The 18,139-nt window shown below is 36.0% G+C and overlaps 5 protein-coding genes across 5 annotated transcripts; 3 read left to right on the top strand and 2 right to left on the bottom strand.

The window, feature by feature from the left end:
* Window positions 1-365: 365 nt before the first annotated feature.
* Window positions 366-1,919, top strand: PHYBLDRAFT_170070 (hypothetical protein; the record flags this gene model as incomplete). Its single annotated transcript, XM_018436242.1, has 7 exons — window positions 366-433; window positions 666-729; window positions 1,209-1,319; window positions 1,411-1,416; window positions 1,466-1,567; window positions 1,721-1,772; window positions 1,885-1,919. The coding sequence occupies 7 exons, from the start codon at window positions 366-368 to the stop codon at window positions 1,917-1,919; spliced, it is 438 nt and encodes a 145-aa protein (XP_018290213.1).
* Window positions 1,920-2,344: 425 nt separating this feature from the next.
* On the top strand, window positions 2,345-3,464 carry PHYBLDRAFT_147150 (hypothetical protein; the record flags this gene model as incomplete). The annotated part of the gene is made up of 6 exons (XM_018431806.1): window positions 2,345-2,430; window positions 2,497-2,558; window positions 2,681-2,848; window positions 2,938-2,987; window positions 3,058-3,192; window positions 3,297-3,464. 6 exons carry the CDS (start codon window positions 2,345-2,347, stop codon window positions 3,462-3,464), a joined length of 669 nt encoding a protein of 222 aa, XP_018290212.1.
* A 1,114-nt stretch (window positions 3,465-4,578) lies between these two features.
* Window positions 4,579-5,055, bottom strand: PHYBLDRAFT_71236 (hypothetical protein; the record flags this gene model as incomplete). Its single annotated transcript, XM_018442433.1, has 1 exon — window positions 4,579-5,055. The coding sequence occupies one exon, from the start codon at window positions 5,053-5,055 to the stop codon at window positions 4,579-4,581; it is 477 nt and encodes a 158-aa protein (XP_018290211.1).
* A 170-nt stretch (window positions 5,056-5,225) lies between these two features.
* PHYBLDRAFT_170068 (hypothetical protein) lies at window positions 5,226-6,354 on the bottom strand (the record flags this gene model as incomplete). The annotated part of the gene is made up of 3 exons (XM_018436241.1): window positions 5,226-5,530; window positions 5,972-6,050; window positions 6,352-6,354. 3 exons carry the CDS (start codon window positions 6,352-6,354, stop codon window positions 5,226-5,228), a joined length of 387 nt encoding a protein of 128 aa, XP_018290210.1.
* A 4,461-nt stretch (window positions 6,355-10,815) lies between these two features.
* PHYBLDRAFT_170066 (hypothetical protein) lies at window positions 10,816-11,574 on the top strand (the record flags this gene model as incomplete). Its single annotated transcript, XM_018436240.1, has 3 exons — window positions 10,816-11,017; window positions 11,060-11,310; window positions 11,404-11,574. 3 exons carry the CDS (start codon window positions 10,816-10,818, stop codon window positions 11,572-11,574), a joined length of 624 nt encoding a protein of 207 aa, XP_018290209.1.
* Between the last annotated feature and the right edge of the window lie 6,565 nt (window positions 11,575-18,139).

Genomic DNA, 18,139 nt, shown 5'->3' with positions numbered 1-18,139 from the left:
GGCATTCCATGGCTCTGCTGTTGCATGTGGAGCCAGGACTCTGAGGTATGGGAGTCAGTCAAGGTGGACGATGGCATGAGCCTCGTCTGGATGTGTAATGTAATGTTGCTGAACTAGGCAGCAAAATCTCTTTGTCGTTACTGACACTTAATTGGGCGTGATGTCCAAAAGGATTATAAAAAAAAGAAAAAAAGGGTATCTTTTTTTTCTTTTCTTTTCTTTTTATATGTGTATGGATATAAATTTTCTTTCTTTCTTTCTTTCTTTCTTTCTTGTTTTGTTTTGTTTTGTTTTGTTTTGTTCTTTCTTTTTGTGTATTATTATTATATTGAGTCGGGCGAGTTCCTTGGAATCAAGGGGTCTAGATGTGCTCAGGAGGATTGTCTGGGGAAGATGATGAGGTTAGGATGAAAGTGGAATGGAGAGTGAGAAGGTAAAGCTTGATCGGAATGAGAGTCAAGGACCGTTAGAACCCGTACAGAAAAGATAAAGGGTAGGGTAGAAAAGGGTAAGAAGAGTAAGAGGTAAGAGTGAAAGAGAGTGGATAAAGAGAAAAGAGAGAAAGAAAGAAAGAAAAGGGAGCAAAGTGTAAATGTGTGTGTAAGTGTTTGTGTGCAAGTGTGTGTAAATATCTTGTCTGTGGGTCGAATATGAAATGTGAATAGGGGTGATCATTGCGAGATTGTTCCAGCCAAAGTAAAATTAGACTCCGGTGTCCTACCTTCACATGTAATAAATTTGTTTGAATTTAAAGCTTCCGGAAATCTTGATGAGCAGCTTATTTTTTTTTACTATACTTTATATTTTTTTATATCTCTTTTGTATTGACTGACGAGTATAATTTTGATTATATTATCTGTCAATTATGTATGTAATATTACTCTAACTCCTTCTATATATTATATATCAAAAAGAGGGAGAGAGAGAGAGAGGGGATGTTCAAGTGGCTGTACAACGAATGTTTCTTCTTTTAGTGCTTAGGAAAACACTAGGCAGAGGGCTCGAGAGGAAGGGGAAGAGATTAAAAAGGAGAAGATCTGACAATTGATATAATCAACAAAGGCACTATTATCATCATCATCAGCAACAACCAAAGAAGGATATAGAAATAGAACTTATAATTATAGAGTATCTTATAATTTATATATATATATATATTTAGAGTGGGTGCTTAATTGGAGTGCAATAATGATACATGGTACATATAGAGATATAAGCAATTAGCCAAAAGAATGCCAGCCATGATGACTTGGTATGAGGGTTACAAAGGACGATATTGTGGAATGCCCTATTATAATATCTATAAATGTGTATTTAATGTAATGTAATGTAATGTAATGTATATCTATATAAAAATTCAAAATGCAAAATATAATCTATTTTTGATACTATTTTCTTTATCTTTTAAAGGAAAATGTATGTAATATAATATAAAGCGATTATGATTTTGATTAATGGGCTTTAGTTTTCTTTGTACTTCTTTCAAAGTAGTTATATGTCTATTGCTCTTTTTGCCTTCAAGGACATGGGTTCATCGAAGAGGAAAAAGTCATACATTGATTGTCAAGTAAAAAGGCATTCGAGGCATTTGTCAAAATAGACTCAAAAGATTATATTAAAGAGATTTGACCTGTAATTAATATACTTTATGTCATGGATTGGGCTTCATTAGGAATAAAATAAAAATATAAAATAAAATCTACTGTACAATATAGTATAGTATAACATAAGAAAGGCTCGAATTGTTATTAGCAATATTCTTATTTCATATAGTAAAAACAAAAACAAAACAAAAAGCCATTTTAGTTATTAGTTCTATTATTTTAGTACTCGGTTGAATTGAATCTAATTGACTTTATTCTATTACTATTACTATTACTACAGCTACAGCTATGGATATAGCTATAGTTATTCAATAAAGAAAATACATACATATATATATATATGATATACACTTTTTCCGGAAATTATTGGTGCAAAAATGGAATGCACCAAATGCACTAAAAAAAGATGAATTAAGCAGAGAAATTGAAGAAAATTGCACCAAAATTTATTTTTATTTTTGCGCCACTAATGTCCAGAAAGAGTGTATAGTCATTTCAGAAAGTAAAATCGTTGCTTCAGAATTGGATGTCGTGCAAAAATTTTTCTGTCCAACAAATGATGTCAGTTGATCCAGCGATGAAGTCGTGATCCATGATATGGGCTTCGTTTATTTTTGCTTGTCGCTTAGGAATTGTCCAATAAAAATTTGTTGGTATTTTATTTTTATGAAAAGGGGAGCTTCTGTATTTTTCGGCCCGTTGATCTTTCTTAATTACAGCTTATTTTACATACATTCAAAATGAGTCTAAGATTTATTTATGAAGATGGACAAGGACATGCTGTTGATGAGCATGGATTTGAGCCAATGGATCTGGTCGTTGATGAGTAGCTATTCGCTATCCAAACAATAAGTTCTCGTACTCAATTCCTGATGATTAAACATCCGGAAAGAGATTCCAATCACGTAATGCATCCAGTTTTGGATGAAACGAACAATGTTGATGTGGAGTTATGTAACCGGAGACATTATAAATTTTACTCTGATAAGAAAACGTGATTTTTTCACTTATTTTTCTTAGCAAACGCTTAAGTGCTTTTGCTACCGCAAGAAAATGAGGTATTCATATTCGTGTAGATCAGAGATGGATCAAAGGCTATTATGAAGATCCCGAAAGCATTTTTGAAGAAAAAAGAAAAAGAAAAAGTCAGGGCGACGTCGTATTCTTGGAGATGAGCATAATGATTTTTCTTTTGCGTTACATTGATGAGAATCCTTCTGCTGTTTTAACTGAAGTAGTTGAATGTTTATTACAAAACTTTGGATATATCAATGTTTCTTGTTGTACTGTTTATAACTTCATGACAATTCAGTGCAATCTATCTATTAAACAGGCACAGCCCCAACCTGTGTAAAGAAACATCAAAGAAAAGATTCAGCAAAGGTACGATTGGGTTCAAAAGTGGCAAGAGACTGACCTTAATTTCACAACAAACTGCGTTTTTCTTGACAAGTCAGTCTTTCACATCAATTTGAAACGAGGTATGGCTTGGTCAAAAAAGGGAACTCCTGCAATAGTTACAGTGCCTACAATGAAAGCTAACACAACATCGATTTTAAGTGCAATATCAGTTACTGGCTTGATTAATGTTAGTTTAAGAGTTCCAAAGCGTATAAAAAAAGAAAACTTGGACGTCAAACTGTTGGTTATAACACAGGAACAGTTAGAGGTCATTACTCGAACTTTTTAAAGGCTACTCTTGATGAAATGGACAAGTACCCAGAAATGAATGGAAATTATCTTGTCATGGATAGTGCTCCTATCCATAACTCAGCTGATATAGGAAAGTATACCCAGTCACGAGGATATCAATATGTGTATCTTCCTCCGTATTCTCCTGAATTGAACCCAATTGAGTAGTTTTGGTCTATTGTCAAGAGTAAATTGAAGCGGCATAAGTTTCTGGAAAAAGAAACACTAATGACTAGAATCAGTGAGGCGTGTGATAGCTTATATATAAGTAATTTCAAAGGTTTTGTTTCTCATTCTGCCAAATGCTTTGGTTAGTGTCTCAACAAGGAGAGACTGTAAAATCTAAAGAAAAAAAAAAGAAAAAAAAACCGGCATTTTACCAAGACCCCACAGCCATATTTCCTTTAGAACCTTCATCGCCTGATTTTAAAGCCGTATATGGCATCATTTCTCTTATCAAAGAAGGGTAATACTTGGCAAATACATACATTGATCATTCATATTATTTGAACAATACTGTTGACTCGTGTTGGACATAGGTAAAACAAGAAAGAAGTTTATTTGGCTTTGCTACTTTATTTTACTTTATTTTGTTCTACTTTTTATTTATTTTCGAACGTGGCAATCGAGTTTTCATTTAGTGGATCTCTACCATTTCATCACTGTTACAGGAATCAAAATGACCATCTTAAGAAAATAATATTAACTCAAGGAAAAAAATTGGGTTCACGATAGTTGCTTTCTTCATTTCACAATTTCACAATTTTACTAAAATTTTATAAGACAAACACTGGATTGTTGCATGCATTTATTTGATAAAATATGACAAATTGATATTAAGAAGTTGAGTGAATTTATTAATATACGCAGGGAGGAAAATATTGTGAGACAATAAAGCAACTATATAAAGAATATCAGGTAAATCAAATGAACAACACGAATAAGTGTAAGTCAGATAGATCATCTGGATGAGTAGTAAGACAAAGCAATACTTACAAGAGGAAGATTTTTTTAAAATCATGCTATCTGAAGGTAATCTAGGATGTCAGGTACGATTGTTTTCTTGTTATGTTTTGGAAGATCAAAAGACGGTATTCCAGCCAAGTTTCCTGCATTACTGCCTAAGTCAATATTTTCTATGATTTGAATGTTGGAATAATGTTTTGGGTAAAGTTTTAGAATGTTTTTTTTTTCAATTCATCTTTAACTTTGCAGTTTTGGATGGCATCATGTAGTCGGTCGATTTCTTCTCTGTTCAATGTAGCTTGATCTTTGTATTTGATCACTTCCAAAGCCATAATCGATAGCGGAAAAGAAGCGATGCCCTTGAAGCTGAATAGGTGAGAAGCGCGTCAAATTTGGTCCTGATCTGTCGCAGTTGTCCAATTTCATAATAAGGATCAATATTTTTGGCTTCAGGTTTGTCAGCAATTCGCAGCGCCTCGTCGAATGATTTTTTATCCAAAAGAATACGGGAATTTTCAGCTGTGACTTTCAACATAAAGTGGTGGGTGTTGTGCCCACATCCCGGTTGGGTGTTAATATCAATGCACGTTGAAGAGGTAACAAGAGAATTGAAAGTATTCATAGCAATTAGAAGTTTACAAGAAGTATGGTTTTTATTAGCTTGATAGAACGTTTTCGCCCAAATGCCACTGTGTTCTGTACCGTGTATAGAAGGCAAAGATGACAAACGCGCAAGAAGATTTCTGGGTTTAGGATAAGATTCAACATCAAGGATGCGCCAATATACCTCCATAGAATTGATCTACAAACCTTGCTTCTTAATGGGATTCAAAATCACGAAACCGCTCAAAGCTTTTTCTGCAACGTATCGATAATGCGGACAAACTTACTAATCATAATTCAATTGTTCTGAGATTTCTTCAATAATTAAATTGTATTGTCATTTGCTGATAAGTTTTTTGATCACCCCATTTGATGCAAGATCGTTGATATCCTTTGCCATGGCTGGTGGTGTTGTTGGTAATTATTTTGTCGGTAAGGAAACTTTAAATGGAGGGTGTTCCACGATTCTCGAAGTTGATTTGGTAAAGTTGGTGATATGAGAAAACCGGTTTCCATACTACGGGGATCAGTCAGCGCAACCGAAGCAACATCATACAAATCAGTTATGAGAAAAGCTTTTTTCTTGGGTAGATGTTGTTCTTGTAAGGCAAAAAGAACAGCTTTGTCGAACGATCGTTTTCTTTTCCGTTTTTCTTCCTTGTTCACTAGTAAATAAATAAATAAGCATTGTCATGAAAGGAAAATAAAATAAAACGCTAATCCTAGGGAGACGACATTTATCTAAAAATTAATTTCTCTTTGTCTAAATTTCATTCTCGTTCCGTCCACAAAAGGTAATCATATCGTCTAAAGTTACATTTTGATTCGCCTAAAATATTTCCTAATTCATCTCAATCTCAAGTAGAAACACTATTATTAATTATTAATTATTGATAATCGATTATCAGCTATTACTATTTGTATTATCAATTTAGGTATATATACACTATATTACTGATAACAACAACAATATCCATCTTGTCCATCCCTCTCTATCTATCTCTTTCTTCTTATTTTGCATTGGTCCACAAATAAATCTTGGAAATAATCTGAATCCCACCCCCTTTATTTTCTCTACTTCACTATTAAAATTATTCTTATTTTACGTGATTTCTTCTTCAACTTTCTGTCTAGTGTGACGCATACTAGCACCATTTCCCGCATACATTTCCATTTAGCTTTTAGCTAAGTATCAACCCATATTTTCTTTTATTCCTTTATTTTGGGCTAATTTTGTTTGGATATTATTCTAATAGACATTGGAAAATTCAGGTACAATTCTTTGCTAATTTCTCTCTTTATCTCAATATATCTTTTAATTGAGTAGCTGAATAAGCAAGTTATTGAGTGTGTATTGTGTACGCACTCTTGAAGTAAAAGCAATAAAATAAGAATAAGAGAGAAATATAGCAAAATCCATATATATATATATATATTTTTTGTTAAAAATACAATATGCTCCTGTGACTGTGTGAGTCCATCGTACCATATTGAAATTAAGTAACGGTTACTCCTCTCTATTTCTTCCTGTCTTTTCTTTTCTTTCGCTCTCTTTATCCCCTCTCTCCTTCTCTGTCCATCTATTATTCCCCCCCTTTTATTTTATTTATATAAGCAATAATAGTAACAATAATAAGAAGAATAACGATAGAAAGAAAACTCCATGAATACCACCCATACCTATATACTTGTTTGACTTTTTTTATTATTTTATTTTATTACCAAAACGAAAGAAGAATACTATTATTATTATTATTACTAGGCAAATAATGATAAGCCTTGGTGATGACACAAGCTTCGTTGACCTTGACATTGATGCTTCTGACACTGCGCCGGCCACAGTTAATCTCACCCAAACATTCAGCAATGTCTCGTTGTCACCTACCTTAGCCGACCATACCAAAAGAACTCTCCCGCCACTACCTAGTCCACATATAAACCCAGAACACGATCTGGCACCTCTGACTGCTGACCGGATGTTAGATGAGTTATCGGAACCTACTGGCAATAATCATCTTGCTACCTCTCTTCCGCTTCGATCCCCTCATCCCAAATACACCGGTTCAACAATCACATCCAACACCACAAACACAAACACAATCTCATCCTCCTCTACCTCTACCTCCACAAACAACATCAATATAAATAGCAACACCAATAGCAACAGCAACATCAATAGTACCACCACCAACAATGCAGATGCAAGACAGATATCTCGTTACGACCAATTCTTTGAAGAGGTCTCGCTCGACCTCCCACGTGATAGTTCACAGCAATCGATCCAGCCCTCAAGTAGTGGTGGCTCTAAGCTTCTCAAATTTATCCCACGACGTACAGGTACCTTCTCGGAATCTCGCATGGGAAGATCCGGGAGTGCTATAACACCGTCAGATATCGTTGGGCCGTTTTATTCAATCTCTGATGTTTTGGATGACACCTCTGCTCAATCATCTAATGGTCATTCAATGTCCAACAAAACCGAAACACTTGCTCATAATGAACCCGGACAGGCACAAAGAGGTGCAAGACGAAACGTGTATGAGGCTGAAGTAGTGGTTAAGTCTGGTGGATCTTCGGGGCAGGGATTGCAACGGCGTACAAGGTAAGCGCGGTTGCGAGTCCGTTATTAATTTATGTACTATTATAATTATAACTATTATTATTGTTTAATAAAACGATAATAATAATGGTATTAATGGCATTAATGGCGATGTAATTTTATATGGTATATGTTGTATTATGTGTGTTGATTTGGGTATGGATTTTTAGTACAAGCATTTTTGGTCGCAAGAGTGCAAATACAAAACCATCTCCTTTGGATACAGTAATATCAAAGACCCGTCCAAGGTAATTATATATATATTATTTTAAAAAAATCATATATTCCTGTTTTTATCTATCTACAAAACGCAACTTTTCTTCTTCTTATTTTAACTCAATACAATATTTTTAAAAAAAAAACTATTTAGAATGCTTCCACCCAAGAATAAGACTGAAGAGAAAAAGCACCTGCAAGAACATGAAGCAATGATGAAAAAAGCACGAAAGTTGGGTGAGTTTTGTAGGCACACAAATATATTATATTATAGCTATTATAGATCATAAACTATATAGTATAAATATATATATATATAGCGCAATAATAGCCATAACAATAGCAGTAATCATAAGAATGATCGTAACGACGTTTATAATCGTAATAATCATAATCATAATCATAATAAAAAAAATTACCAAACAAACAAAAAAAACTGATCTATTCTTTTACTGTTCTTGTTTGCGTCTGTTGTGATTATGACCACATATATATCTGTGCCTGTGTGTCGGTATATTTGTATATGTTTATATATATATATATATAATTTCCAGAGGCAAAGAAGCAAAAGGAGAATGATCGTAGAAGGGAAGAAAAAGACAAAAAGATGTCTCTGGCAGTTCAGACCTGGGAAGCAGATATATTCCCTCATTGGTCTTCAAAGTAAGAATGAAGCAAAAGGGATATATATATACATATATATACATATACATAGAGAGAGAGAGAGGAGGGGGTTGATATTTATTGATGTATCTCCACTATTATTAACATTCTATAAGAATCAAAGAACGAAAGACCCAAGAGCTCTGGATTCAGGGTGTTCCACCACGTTGTAGGCGGAAGGTTTGGCTTCTCTCGATTGGAAACAATCTTAATCTTTCAAAAGGTGTGTATGTGTATGTGAGAGTCAAGATATAAATCTGTTTTATATTTTATATTTTACTAATCTTACTGGTCGATCAAGATACATTCGTTCAGTCCTTGAGACGTGTTCCTTTGGCGTCTCGGCCATGGCACAAAGACAAGAAGAAAAACCCCGAATCCCCGGCCACGATACGGAAACGAATCGCCAGCGCGTCTTATGAAAGCCGGACAGACGACTATGAAAAAGACGACCACTCGACCGAAACGCCGATCTACAGACTGGGAAGGAGACGGACCAGCAGCTTGAATGTACTACACGAAGATGAAGATGGAAGGCAGGCCTCCAGAGAAAGCTTCCATAGTCATCAGTCTTCGGTTCCGGCCGAAAGTCAAGAGGAGGAGGATCGAAGTAATGGGATGGCGAGTACAGAGGAGGATGAGCCAGACACCCGGGAGTACAGACAAGAAGCAGAACGGGAACGGGATCGGGATCGGGATTGGGAAGTAGAGAGAGAAAGAGGTAGAGACGGAGGAGAAGAAGAATACACAGAGGGAAGGCAGGCAATTGATCTCTCGGAGGGTTCTTCGGCCTCCAGATATGATGCCAATGACAGTGACTCTGATGTGAGACCCGGAGAGGATTCACGGCAACAGCAACAGCAGCAGCAGCAGCAGCAACAACAAGCCGAGGATGAAGACAGTGAGGAGGACAGTGAGACTGGAGATGAAGAAGTCGAAGACGATAGAGGAGCAATGAATTATCTCAACAAGACAATTGATGAAGATATTCTTCGTACATTGCCCAGTCTTTGTGTATTTCAGGTAAGGCCATTGATTTTTGATCTTATATGCTGTTGTTGGAAGAGACGTACTTATTAGTTTTTTCTTTTTTGATTTATTCTTTGTGGGGGTGGGAGCACTAAAGCCAGATGGTCCCCTATTTGGTTATCTTCAAAAGGTTCTTCACGCCTATGTTGGTTACAGAGACACGTCAGACTATGTAAGTTGTGAATATATGATATATAATATGTGTGTGTGTGTATATGCTTGTAAATAAATAAATAAATAAAAATAAAATGCCAGCGCAGCCGAGATTTGTGTGAATATTAATCAAATATCTATCTATTTATTTATTTATTTTAGCCTCGTGGAGCCTCATTTCTTGCTGGAATGCTGCTACTGAACATGGGGGCGCAAGATACCTTTGTGTCTCTGACGAATTTGATCCACAAAAGTGACCTCTTGTCTGCCTTGTACTCGTCCGATGAGCAGCGCGTGAAGGGATACTTCAAGATCTTTAATGTGATCTTTGCCGAGAATATGTACAAGCTTTACCTGCACTTTCAAAATCTATCGCTCACACCTGACAACTACTTACCGGACTGGTTCATGACCTTGTTTGCCTCGATAATGCCGTTAGAACTCTCGAGCAGACTGTGGGATATTTTTCTGTTACAAGGTGATGTGATCCTGTTCAAGACCGGCCTGGCAGTCCTCAAGTACCTGGAACCTTTGTTGTGGGGTGGCAGCTTTGGTGAGACGGTCAAGGTTCTAAATATGGGATTTGTGGGAGAAGAGAGGGGAGAGGAGGTCAAGGCTGCTCTTGCGGTGAGTGGCAATATCACGGAGGGAGAGCAGGACTTATTTTTTGATGAGGTCCTGGGTAAGCACGGAATACATCTCGACAGTGCACGGTACAATGAGCTTATTAAGGCGCATGTTCCACCTCGCGCATAGGTTCCATTTCTATTTCCTTCTTTCCTTCTTTCCTTCTTATGCGTGTAGTTGTTTATGGTTCTGTGTGTTCGTGTGTTTGTGCGTGTATGTACTTTCAATAAATAAATAAATAAATAAATAAGACAAAAATAAATAATAAAACAAAGAACCAATGTTGGAAGTCTACATCCCTCTCCCGCCTCCCTCTTCATCTCATTTATATTTTCCCACCTATTCTGCTTCAATCTCCTGCATTAAACTATCATCTTTATTATTAGTACCAGTATCATTTTCATATTTTTCCCTCTTCTATCCCCCCCCCCCTTTGTTTTGACCTGCACGTTATCTTTATTCATGGTGTTACAGGGCTTGGAATGTCAGCCACGGACGTATCTACCTACCTACCCATCTACCCACCTACTTACCCACTTACCTACTTACACTCTCACGCACTTGGAATAACTGCACGTCCTTAAATTTTTTCTCTTCTCTTTCTTCTTTCACTCCATCTTTTTATATATATATATCTTTATTTGAATTTTTATTTTATTTATCATGACTGTACTGGATCCAACCTCCGTGCCTGTGAATCTTACTAGTCTCCTAGAGGGCTTTTCGTGTTGGGAGTCCCTTGAGAATCTCACGGGGATCAACCGAAAATACTGGAGGATTGGAACGCTTGGTCTCCTTGTGAGTCTTGCCGTTGCTCATTTTGCGGGGTCTATTCTCATCGGTTTACTTTCATGGGTATACCCAGGTAATAATAATAGTGATAATAATAAAATACATAAACACGAAGCTGAATATACATTTTGTGTATTTGGGGATATTTGGATTGTTGTTGTTGTTGTGTGTGGTACAGCCTATGCTTCATTTAAGGCTCTCGAGGCACCATCCAGAAAAGATGACAAACGCTGGCTGATCTATTGGACCGTAACTGCATTTATTCACACTGGTGTGTCAATAGTCGACCAGATTCTGTTTTGGGTTCCGTTCTATTCATTACTCAAACTTGTGTTCTTTATTTGGCTAACAATGCCATGGTTTGGAGTAAGTTTCTGTTATTCTTTTATTAACTGATCAAAATCATATTCATAGCTAAGTTGCATTAAACTTACCATAATATTTCATATTATATTAAAGGGAGCTGAATTATTGTATGGACAAATTGTTCGGCCGTGGCTAGTCTGGGCGGAAAAGGATGTGGACGAGCGAGCTGAGGTACTACGTCAACAACTAGGCCATGCAGCTACTAATGTTGCCCATCAATTATTGCATACAAAGAGTCATGCGTCAGCCCAAAAATCAAAATAACAAAAAAAATCCAAAATAATCAACTTTTACTATGCATTGTATCGACCTGTTTGTGCTACCCCAAATCATATATCATATATCAAAATTATCATTAACAGTATCATTATAATAATGGTAATAAAGAGGCTGTGATAAAGTACAAGAAGAGGCTAATATATTTATGTGCAAAGGCCTTTGACTTCTTTTTCTTCTTAATAATAATTGTCGGCTAAGAATGAACAAGTAGATTTGGGTTGAGTTGAATTGTTGAGTTGAATAATCATAGCATTTAGAGAGATGGAGGGAGAAAGAGAGGGAGAAAGAGAGAGAGAAAGAGAGAGAGAGAGAGGGGGGGGGGGGGGTAAAAATAGTTTGGAAAGCTAAAGTTATAGTCTCATTGAATCAAGAACGGACAGGCATCAGTGGCTTATTTGAATTGAACACTGGTATTTAAGCGTTACCTAGTCTATTGTTTAGCACTTGTTTGTTTCCTCTGTCCTCCGTTCTCAACTTGTACATGATGGCACAGGAGAAGGAAGACCGTGCACAGGCTTTACCGTAAATGCAGTTTCTTTCTTATTGTATTTTATTATTTATACACATACATACATACATACATACATACATACATACAAATATACAAATATACAAATACACATACAAATACACATACACATACAAATATCAGTCTCTTTACCTGCCTGTCTGTTTGTAGACTAGCTTCTTTCCAACCTATACTATACAGTGTATTTAACTATTTACCATTATTAACAATACTTCTTATTGGCATTATAGACCTCCTTCTAGTCCAGACGCAAACCTCAATTGCTGGTGGAGTAATCAAGTTCTCTCAGATTCCTCTCATGACTATCGAGACTTTGTCTTGATTAGTGAGTTTTCGGAGCTTGAAGGTCCTCTTCCGCTTGCAGTTGTAGCAGAGTCTACATACCTCGATTTGAAGCATGGCTATGCAAAGACAACATCTAATGAAGCAATCTCACCAGGTCTGAATGACCATCTCAGTGCTCTTGGACTTTCCCATTTCGATTTCCATGCATTTGCACTCCGAGTAGTATCAATCGACCGAGGTGTGGATGACATGTAAGGGTCACCATGTGATGTAGAAAAAAAAAACAAACTATAATAACGACAAAGACAACAACAATAACACTATTACTATGATCTTATTACATAGTCAAGACGAAGCCGCATTCTTATTTGATTCTGAATCCACCGACACTGGTTGTATGTTCTCTATACCAGACGATACTCAAGTATATTCAACAGATGTCGACCAAAGATTCTATGCCTTTGTAAGCTTGATTTTTTTTTTTACCTATTTATATATAAATTTCTAAAACTGCTTTAGACACACCATTTGACACTATTTGATATTCATGCACGAGGATATGTTCACCCCGTTGCCCTTTCATACATCAGTCGTGATCCAGACAAAATTGTGTTACGCTTTGAAGAATTTATGGATAGATTCAATGAGGTATTTGTTTGTTTGTTTTTTATTTATTTTTCTTTTTTTTTTTTGATAAATTTGTAGATCAATGGCAAATACATTATTATAAAGAAAGCAACAAGAATATAATGGATCTCAAATATTGTAACAATTGGTGTATATGACAATTAGGTATCCCGATTGATGAAGATTGGAAATTTTTCAAACTTTGCACTAGACTTGAAGCATCGTTTTTTGGATCTTGAACACACCAAGCAAAACCTTGAAAATGATGGAAATCATATACTGCAACAACAGCAACAACAACAGCAACAGCAACAATCACCATCAAAATCACAACAGGCCGATTCTCCATGTGAGAATCACAAACCATGTCTTTCTATAAAGGCTGTCCAACAAGCTATAACTAGCACACGCCTGATGATGGACACAGTTGAATCATACGCGGCACAATTGGCACGCGATGAAGGAGAAACGGCACAAAACCAAGAGGCCTCATTGGCTCAATCGGCCGAAATCCAATTGTCACTAAAGTCCACGGATGGTGGTAGCAGTACTAGTCCGATGGATACATCGGATGTAGAAACTGAAGACTCGGAGGCTGCTGATGATACTGAAAACAGTAGTGTGGGTACAAAGCGATCAAGTCGGATAGAGTCTTATTTTTCAGAGACTGACACCGAGACCGATAACTATGAGGCAAGTTACAAGTACCAAAGCAAAAAAGGAAAGAAGAAGAAAAATGTACTTGTTTTGTGATAAAGAAAGAGAAAGAAAGAAAGAAAAGAGGGTGATTGTTGTGGGAGCAACAGCAAGTGATAAGATCTGTTCTGTTAGCCACGGTGCATTGATACACTGTATCCAGTACCTCACTTTGAACGCAAACTCAGATCACTAGCTCAGCTGTGCCAAGAGCCTGACCCGATATTCCAACCACGCCAAAAGGGCAAGAAGAAACATAGCTTACCACAGACGACTGTTATACCACTTGTCTCAATTATAACACCTCAATTTACAACGTCTTCTAAACAACAACGGTCGTTTGCGAGCGCAATTGCGCACGATATGTACTCGGAGGCAATTGCTTATACCACTTCGATAGTGAATGATATGGGTCGCAGCAGTGTAGTCTTGGATGTAGAAGAAGAAGAAGCAGATTGTGTAGATCCATTGGAATCTGCAATTTCAGTCGGCAGACTTTTTGTCCTGAATCTAAACAACCCAAGTCCAAGAATGTAAATTATGGCAACACCATTACAAATATATATATATATATATATGTGTGTGTGTGTGTATGGTTGAAGAAAGAATATTAACTTTGATATATGTAATTATGATTTTATTATTATCAGCTTGGAAAAATCTCCGGCTAATCAAAAATGGGTTGTAGACTCTTACTTTGGTGATACTTCGTTTGCCAGTCGATCCGCTAGTGCAGACCAAGTCCCGCAAAACCATCGTGAGAAACGACAGAGGGTAGCTTCGGAGCCCAACTCGGACTTCTTCCCCATCCAGCTAGAGACGGCCCGCCTTTGGGAAGGCGGAAAGGGAGGACTTGGTGAACAGCGACTACTGGATGTCTGCAGGACCTTTGGGCATGCCATTCACCATGTGATTTTTTCTCTCATGACGGGCAGGCCTGTTGTGATTATTGGTCATTTGGAAAGCAAGAGGTGAGTTTTGCGTGTACAACATGTTTCTGTCTTTTCTTTTGAAAGATATTTAGATGAACTTATTAGTGTTAATTGCTAATTTTCTTTGTGCATAGTCAAGTGAAGGAAGTGGTCGAGGCCCTCTCCGTATTTGTTCCTGGGCATTCGAGACAGCATCATCGAGTGGACAGTTGGTTTGTTAGCACACGTTTGACAGATGAAAATCTAGGGTCTATAAAGCTAGTTGGTACAGATCGAGATAATCTAGATGCCAGTGTTTATCGGCTCGATATAAGCTGCCTGGATATAGATGCCGTATCTCAACATCAACAAGGAAATCTTGTAACCAGTCCACTTTACCTTGATGGTCGGTGGATCAATCAGCTACTGGAGCAACTTCCGTTCTATTCTGTAAGTGAAATCTACAAACACAGACATAACATTACTGATAAGATATTGATATTGGTGTACACACATCTTACAAAACCATTTCATTTGGTAGTCAGATGGAGCTTATTTGGCTTATCTCCACACTGTGTTTATAAGCATTGGACTCAAGGCATATGTGTACCATCATATGTTTGTAAATGGTCGTGGAATGACAGACGACGATCCTCAGAGCCCTCTGACGTCTGAACCAACTACACCACACTCTAAAGAGGACATGCCGTCCGACTCTGAGAATGAGCTCGGGAGAAAGTGGAGTGTGAGGCGAATAATGAACTATCTCAACCGGATAGAGCAACGAGAAAGTCAGTCAGAATTTACACACCCGACATTTTCATCTTTACATCGGCACATCCTTAATCAGTTTCCGGGCACAGAAGAGGGAGGAGAAGGAACTGAAGACGACGATGAAGAAGAGGAAGAAGAAGAGGAAAAGTCGTTTTCGGATGAAAATGAGATTACAATCACACCCCACACCTTTCAATATGAACAGCACTATAATCAGCAACAATATCATAATCATCAACATCAACAACAACAGCAGCAGCAGCAGCAACAGCAACAGCAACAACATCAACATCAACAACAGTCTAGACCATTAACTATAGCTGACATGAACTGGTTTCCTTTCAGTCCTGCAAAACCAAGACGGAGGCCAAGTGATGCATGCAGTGAAGGGTCTGCTGCTGAAACTAGTCAGCAATCACAGCAATCACAGCAACCACAGCAACCACAGCAGCAGCAGCAAGATAAACAAAAACAACAGATAAAGAGCAGTGAGCATCAAACGGTAGTATTGGACTCCCAAAGTTCGTCTGATGATAGTAGCAGTGATGAAGTTGAAGAGGACATGAGGCGAGTGAGAAGTTGTAGCCGACGGTCTTTGCAATCCGAGGATGAGCAGATGGATAGTTTGTCATCGATGGAAAAGCAAGGCAGAAGATTCTTACAGGAGAAGCTGAGGGTATATGGCGATGATCAGACCATTGTAGTGGTAAGTTGTAAAAACCCGATTTTTTTTTCAAGCTAAAGATTGAGGGGAGGGGGATAAATGACTTGGAAACAAGCTGTGGTTAATTAGATATGTAAATAGATAGATTAATATAATTAGATATATATAAAAAAAAAGACATATTCTTTAAAGAAATATAATATTAAAGAACACGCATGTTCACAAAAAATATGATAGTATCTTGCCAATCTTGGTGTGTCTTTAGGGTAGACTTTTGGACTTTGGGTTGAAATACAATATATGCATAATTCTCTGTTTTTCTTTCTGTTTCAAAAAATAATGAACGTTTAAACTGTGCTTTATTATCAAATTGTTTTTATTCTAAATATTGGGGGGTTTTTTTTTTTTTGGAAAATGAAGTATGAAATTCACAAAGTACAATACATTATTGACTTGTTTCTTTGTTTTGTGGAAGTATTTTGAGTTTGAGCTCAAGTTCAAGTGAGGGTTTATTAATTGTTATTTAATTGAGTGCAACTTGTTAATAGTAATACAAAGATAGACCCATTCTATGCTATCCATTGATTAATTGGCACATTGTACTCTTATAAAAGACCATATAAGATTCTTACTGTTACCAGCATTTGGTCCATTTAAATCTTATACACAAATCTATACATCTTTAGCTTTATTTGTGCTTAAAGACAATACTAGCATAAGAAGAAAAATATTGGATAATTAATTAACATAAGCCTTACAAATCAGCTTAGTCTTCCGAGTTTTCTTTCTTTAACACAAAATAACCCCCCAATATATAATAATACCTTTTCTTTCTTTCTATGGTTGGTTGAGTGGCTGGTTAACTACCTGAATAACTGACGAAAGATGATGAATATCTGATATAATAAATTTTGTTTATCCTTTTTTTTTCCCAAGGAATCTTCTAGTGTCTTTTGTCTGTGTATAAAAGAATAGCACCAAAACTAAACACTAAACGCTAAACGCTAAACGCTAAAGACTAATTGCTAATTGCTAATTGCTAATTGCTAATTTCTGATACTAATATATATATATATATATATATATATATAGAGAGAGAGAGATTTGGCTGGAAAATGGTAAGAAATTAATAGTTGATCATCTATGGCTTTTCTCGCAGAATTTGTTCAAAACTGTTTAACAAGTAATAGTCTAAATTGTAGGTAAAATTTTTCTGTATTCTTTTTCTCCCTTTTTTTTTTATCTATTAAATTGTGTACCATTTCCCCTCCCTCGCCATACATCTTGTCTCCTTTCTCACGAGCCTATTATAGCATAGTACAATAGTATAATGAATTATAATATAATATATTCAAATGTGTTAAATAGATATAGTACTTTTGTGGTGGGTTGCATATTGTGTAAATGCTACTTTACATAAAGACCCAAACTTAGTATATCCTTATTTTGTTTAGAGCCATGTAATTGTAACACTACATAGCAAATGTACCATTATATAAATGTACCCTAAATAAATCAATAAAATAAGAATTGGATAGAGTTTTGCTACAATTAAAAGGTTAGTTTTGTACCTGAATCCTTAATATATCTATTTATCCATATATATATATATAATTTTAATTTGCTATTTTTTTTTCTAATTGTAGGTTTCCCGAGAATCAAAACCAAAGAATCTTATTCACCCCCTTTGAATCTTTTTTTTTTTTTTGGATATTCTTGTGTCAAACACAAAGAAATAAAGAAATAAAGAAAATGAGATATTTGTTTATTGTGCTCTTTAAATAACCATAATCATCATTCAGGTTACAAGAAGTAGAAAAAGTTACAAATTTAAATAAATAAATAAATAGAATAAAAGATATGTTACAATTTTGGTGTATTTTGCTTCAAATATAAGTACAAAATACAGAATATAAATAATGGTACAAATCTAAAGAAGTAAAGAAGAAAGAAATGTCTGTAAAGGATGATGCCATCTTATTATTTTTTTAAGAAAAAAAAAGTGTTACAAATTGTATCAAAATAATTTGATAGAATTTATAATAACACAAAATATAATAAATG

The sequence above is a fragment of the Phycomyces blakesleeanus genome (genome assembly GCF_001638985.1).
Source record: "Phycomyces blakesleeanus NRRL 1555(-) unplaced genomic scaffold PHYBLscaffold_14, whole genome shotgun sequence".
NCBI classification, from domain to species: Eukaryota; Fungi; Mucoromycota; class Mucoromycetes; order Mucorales; family Phycomycetaceae; genus Phycomyces; species Phycomyces blakesleeanus.
Note: the sequence above shows the minus strand (reverse complement) of the source record. Positions and strands in the feature narration are given on the sequence as shown.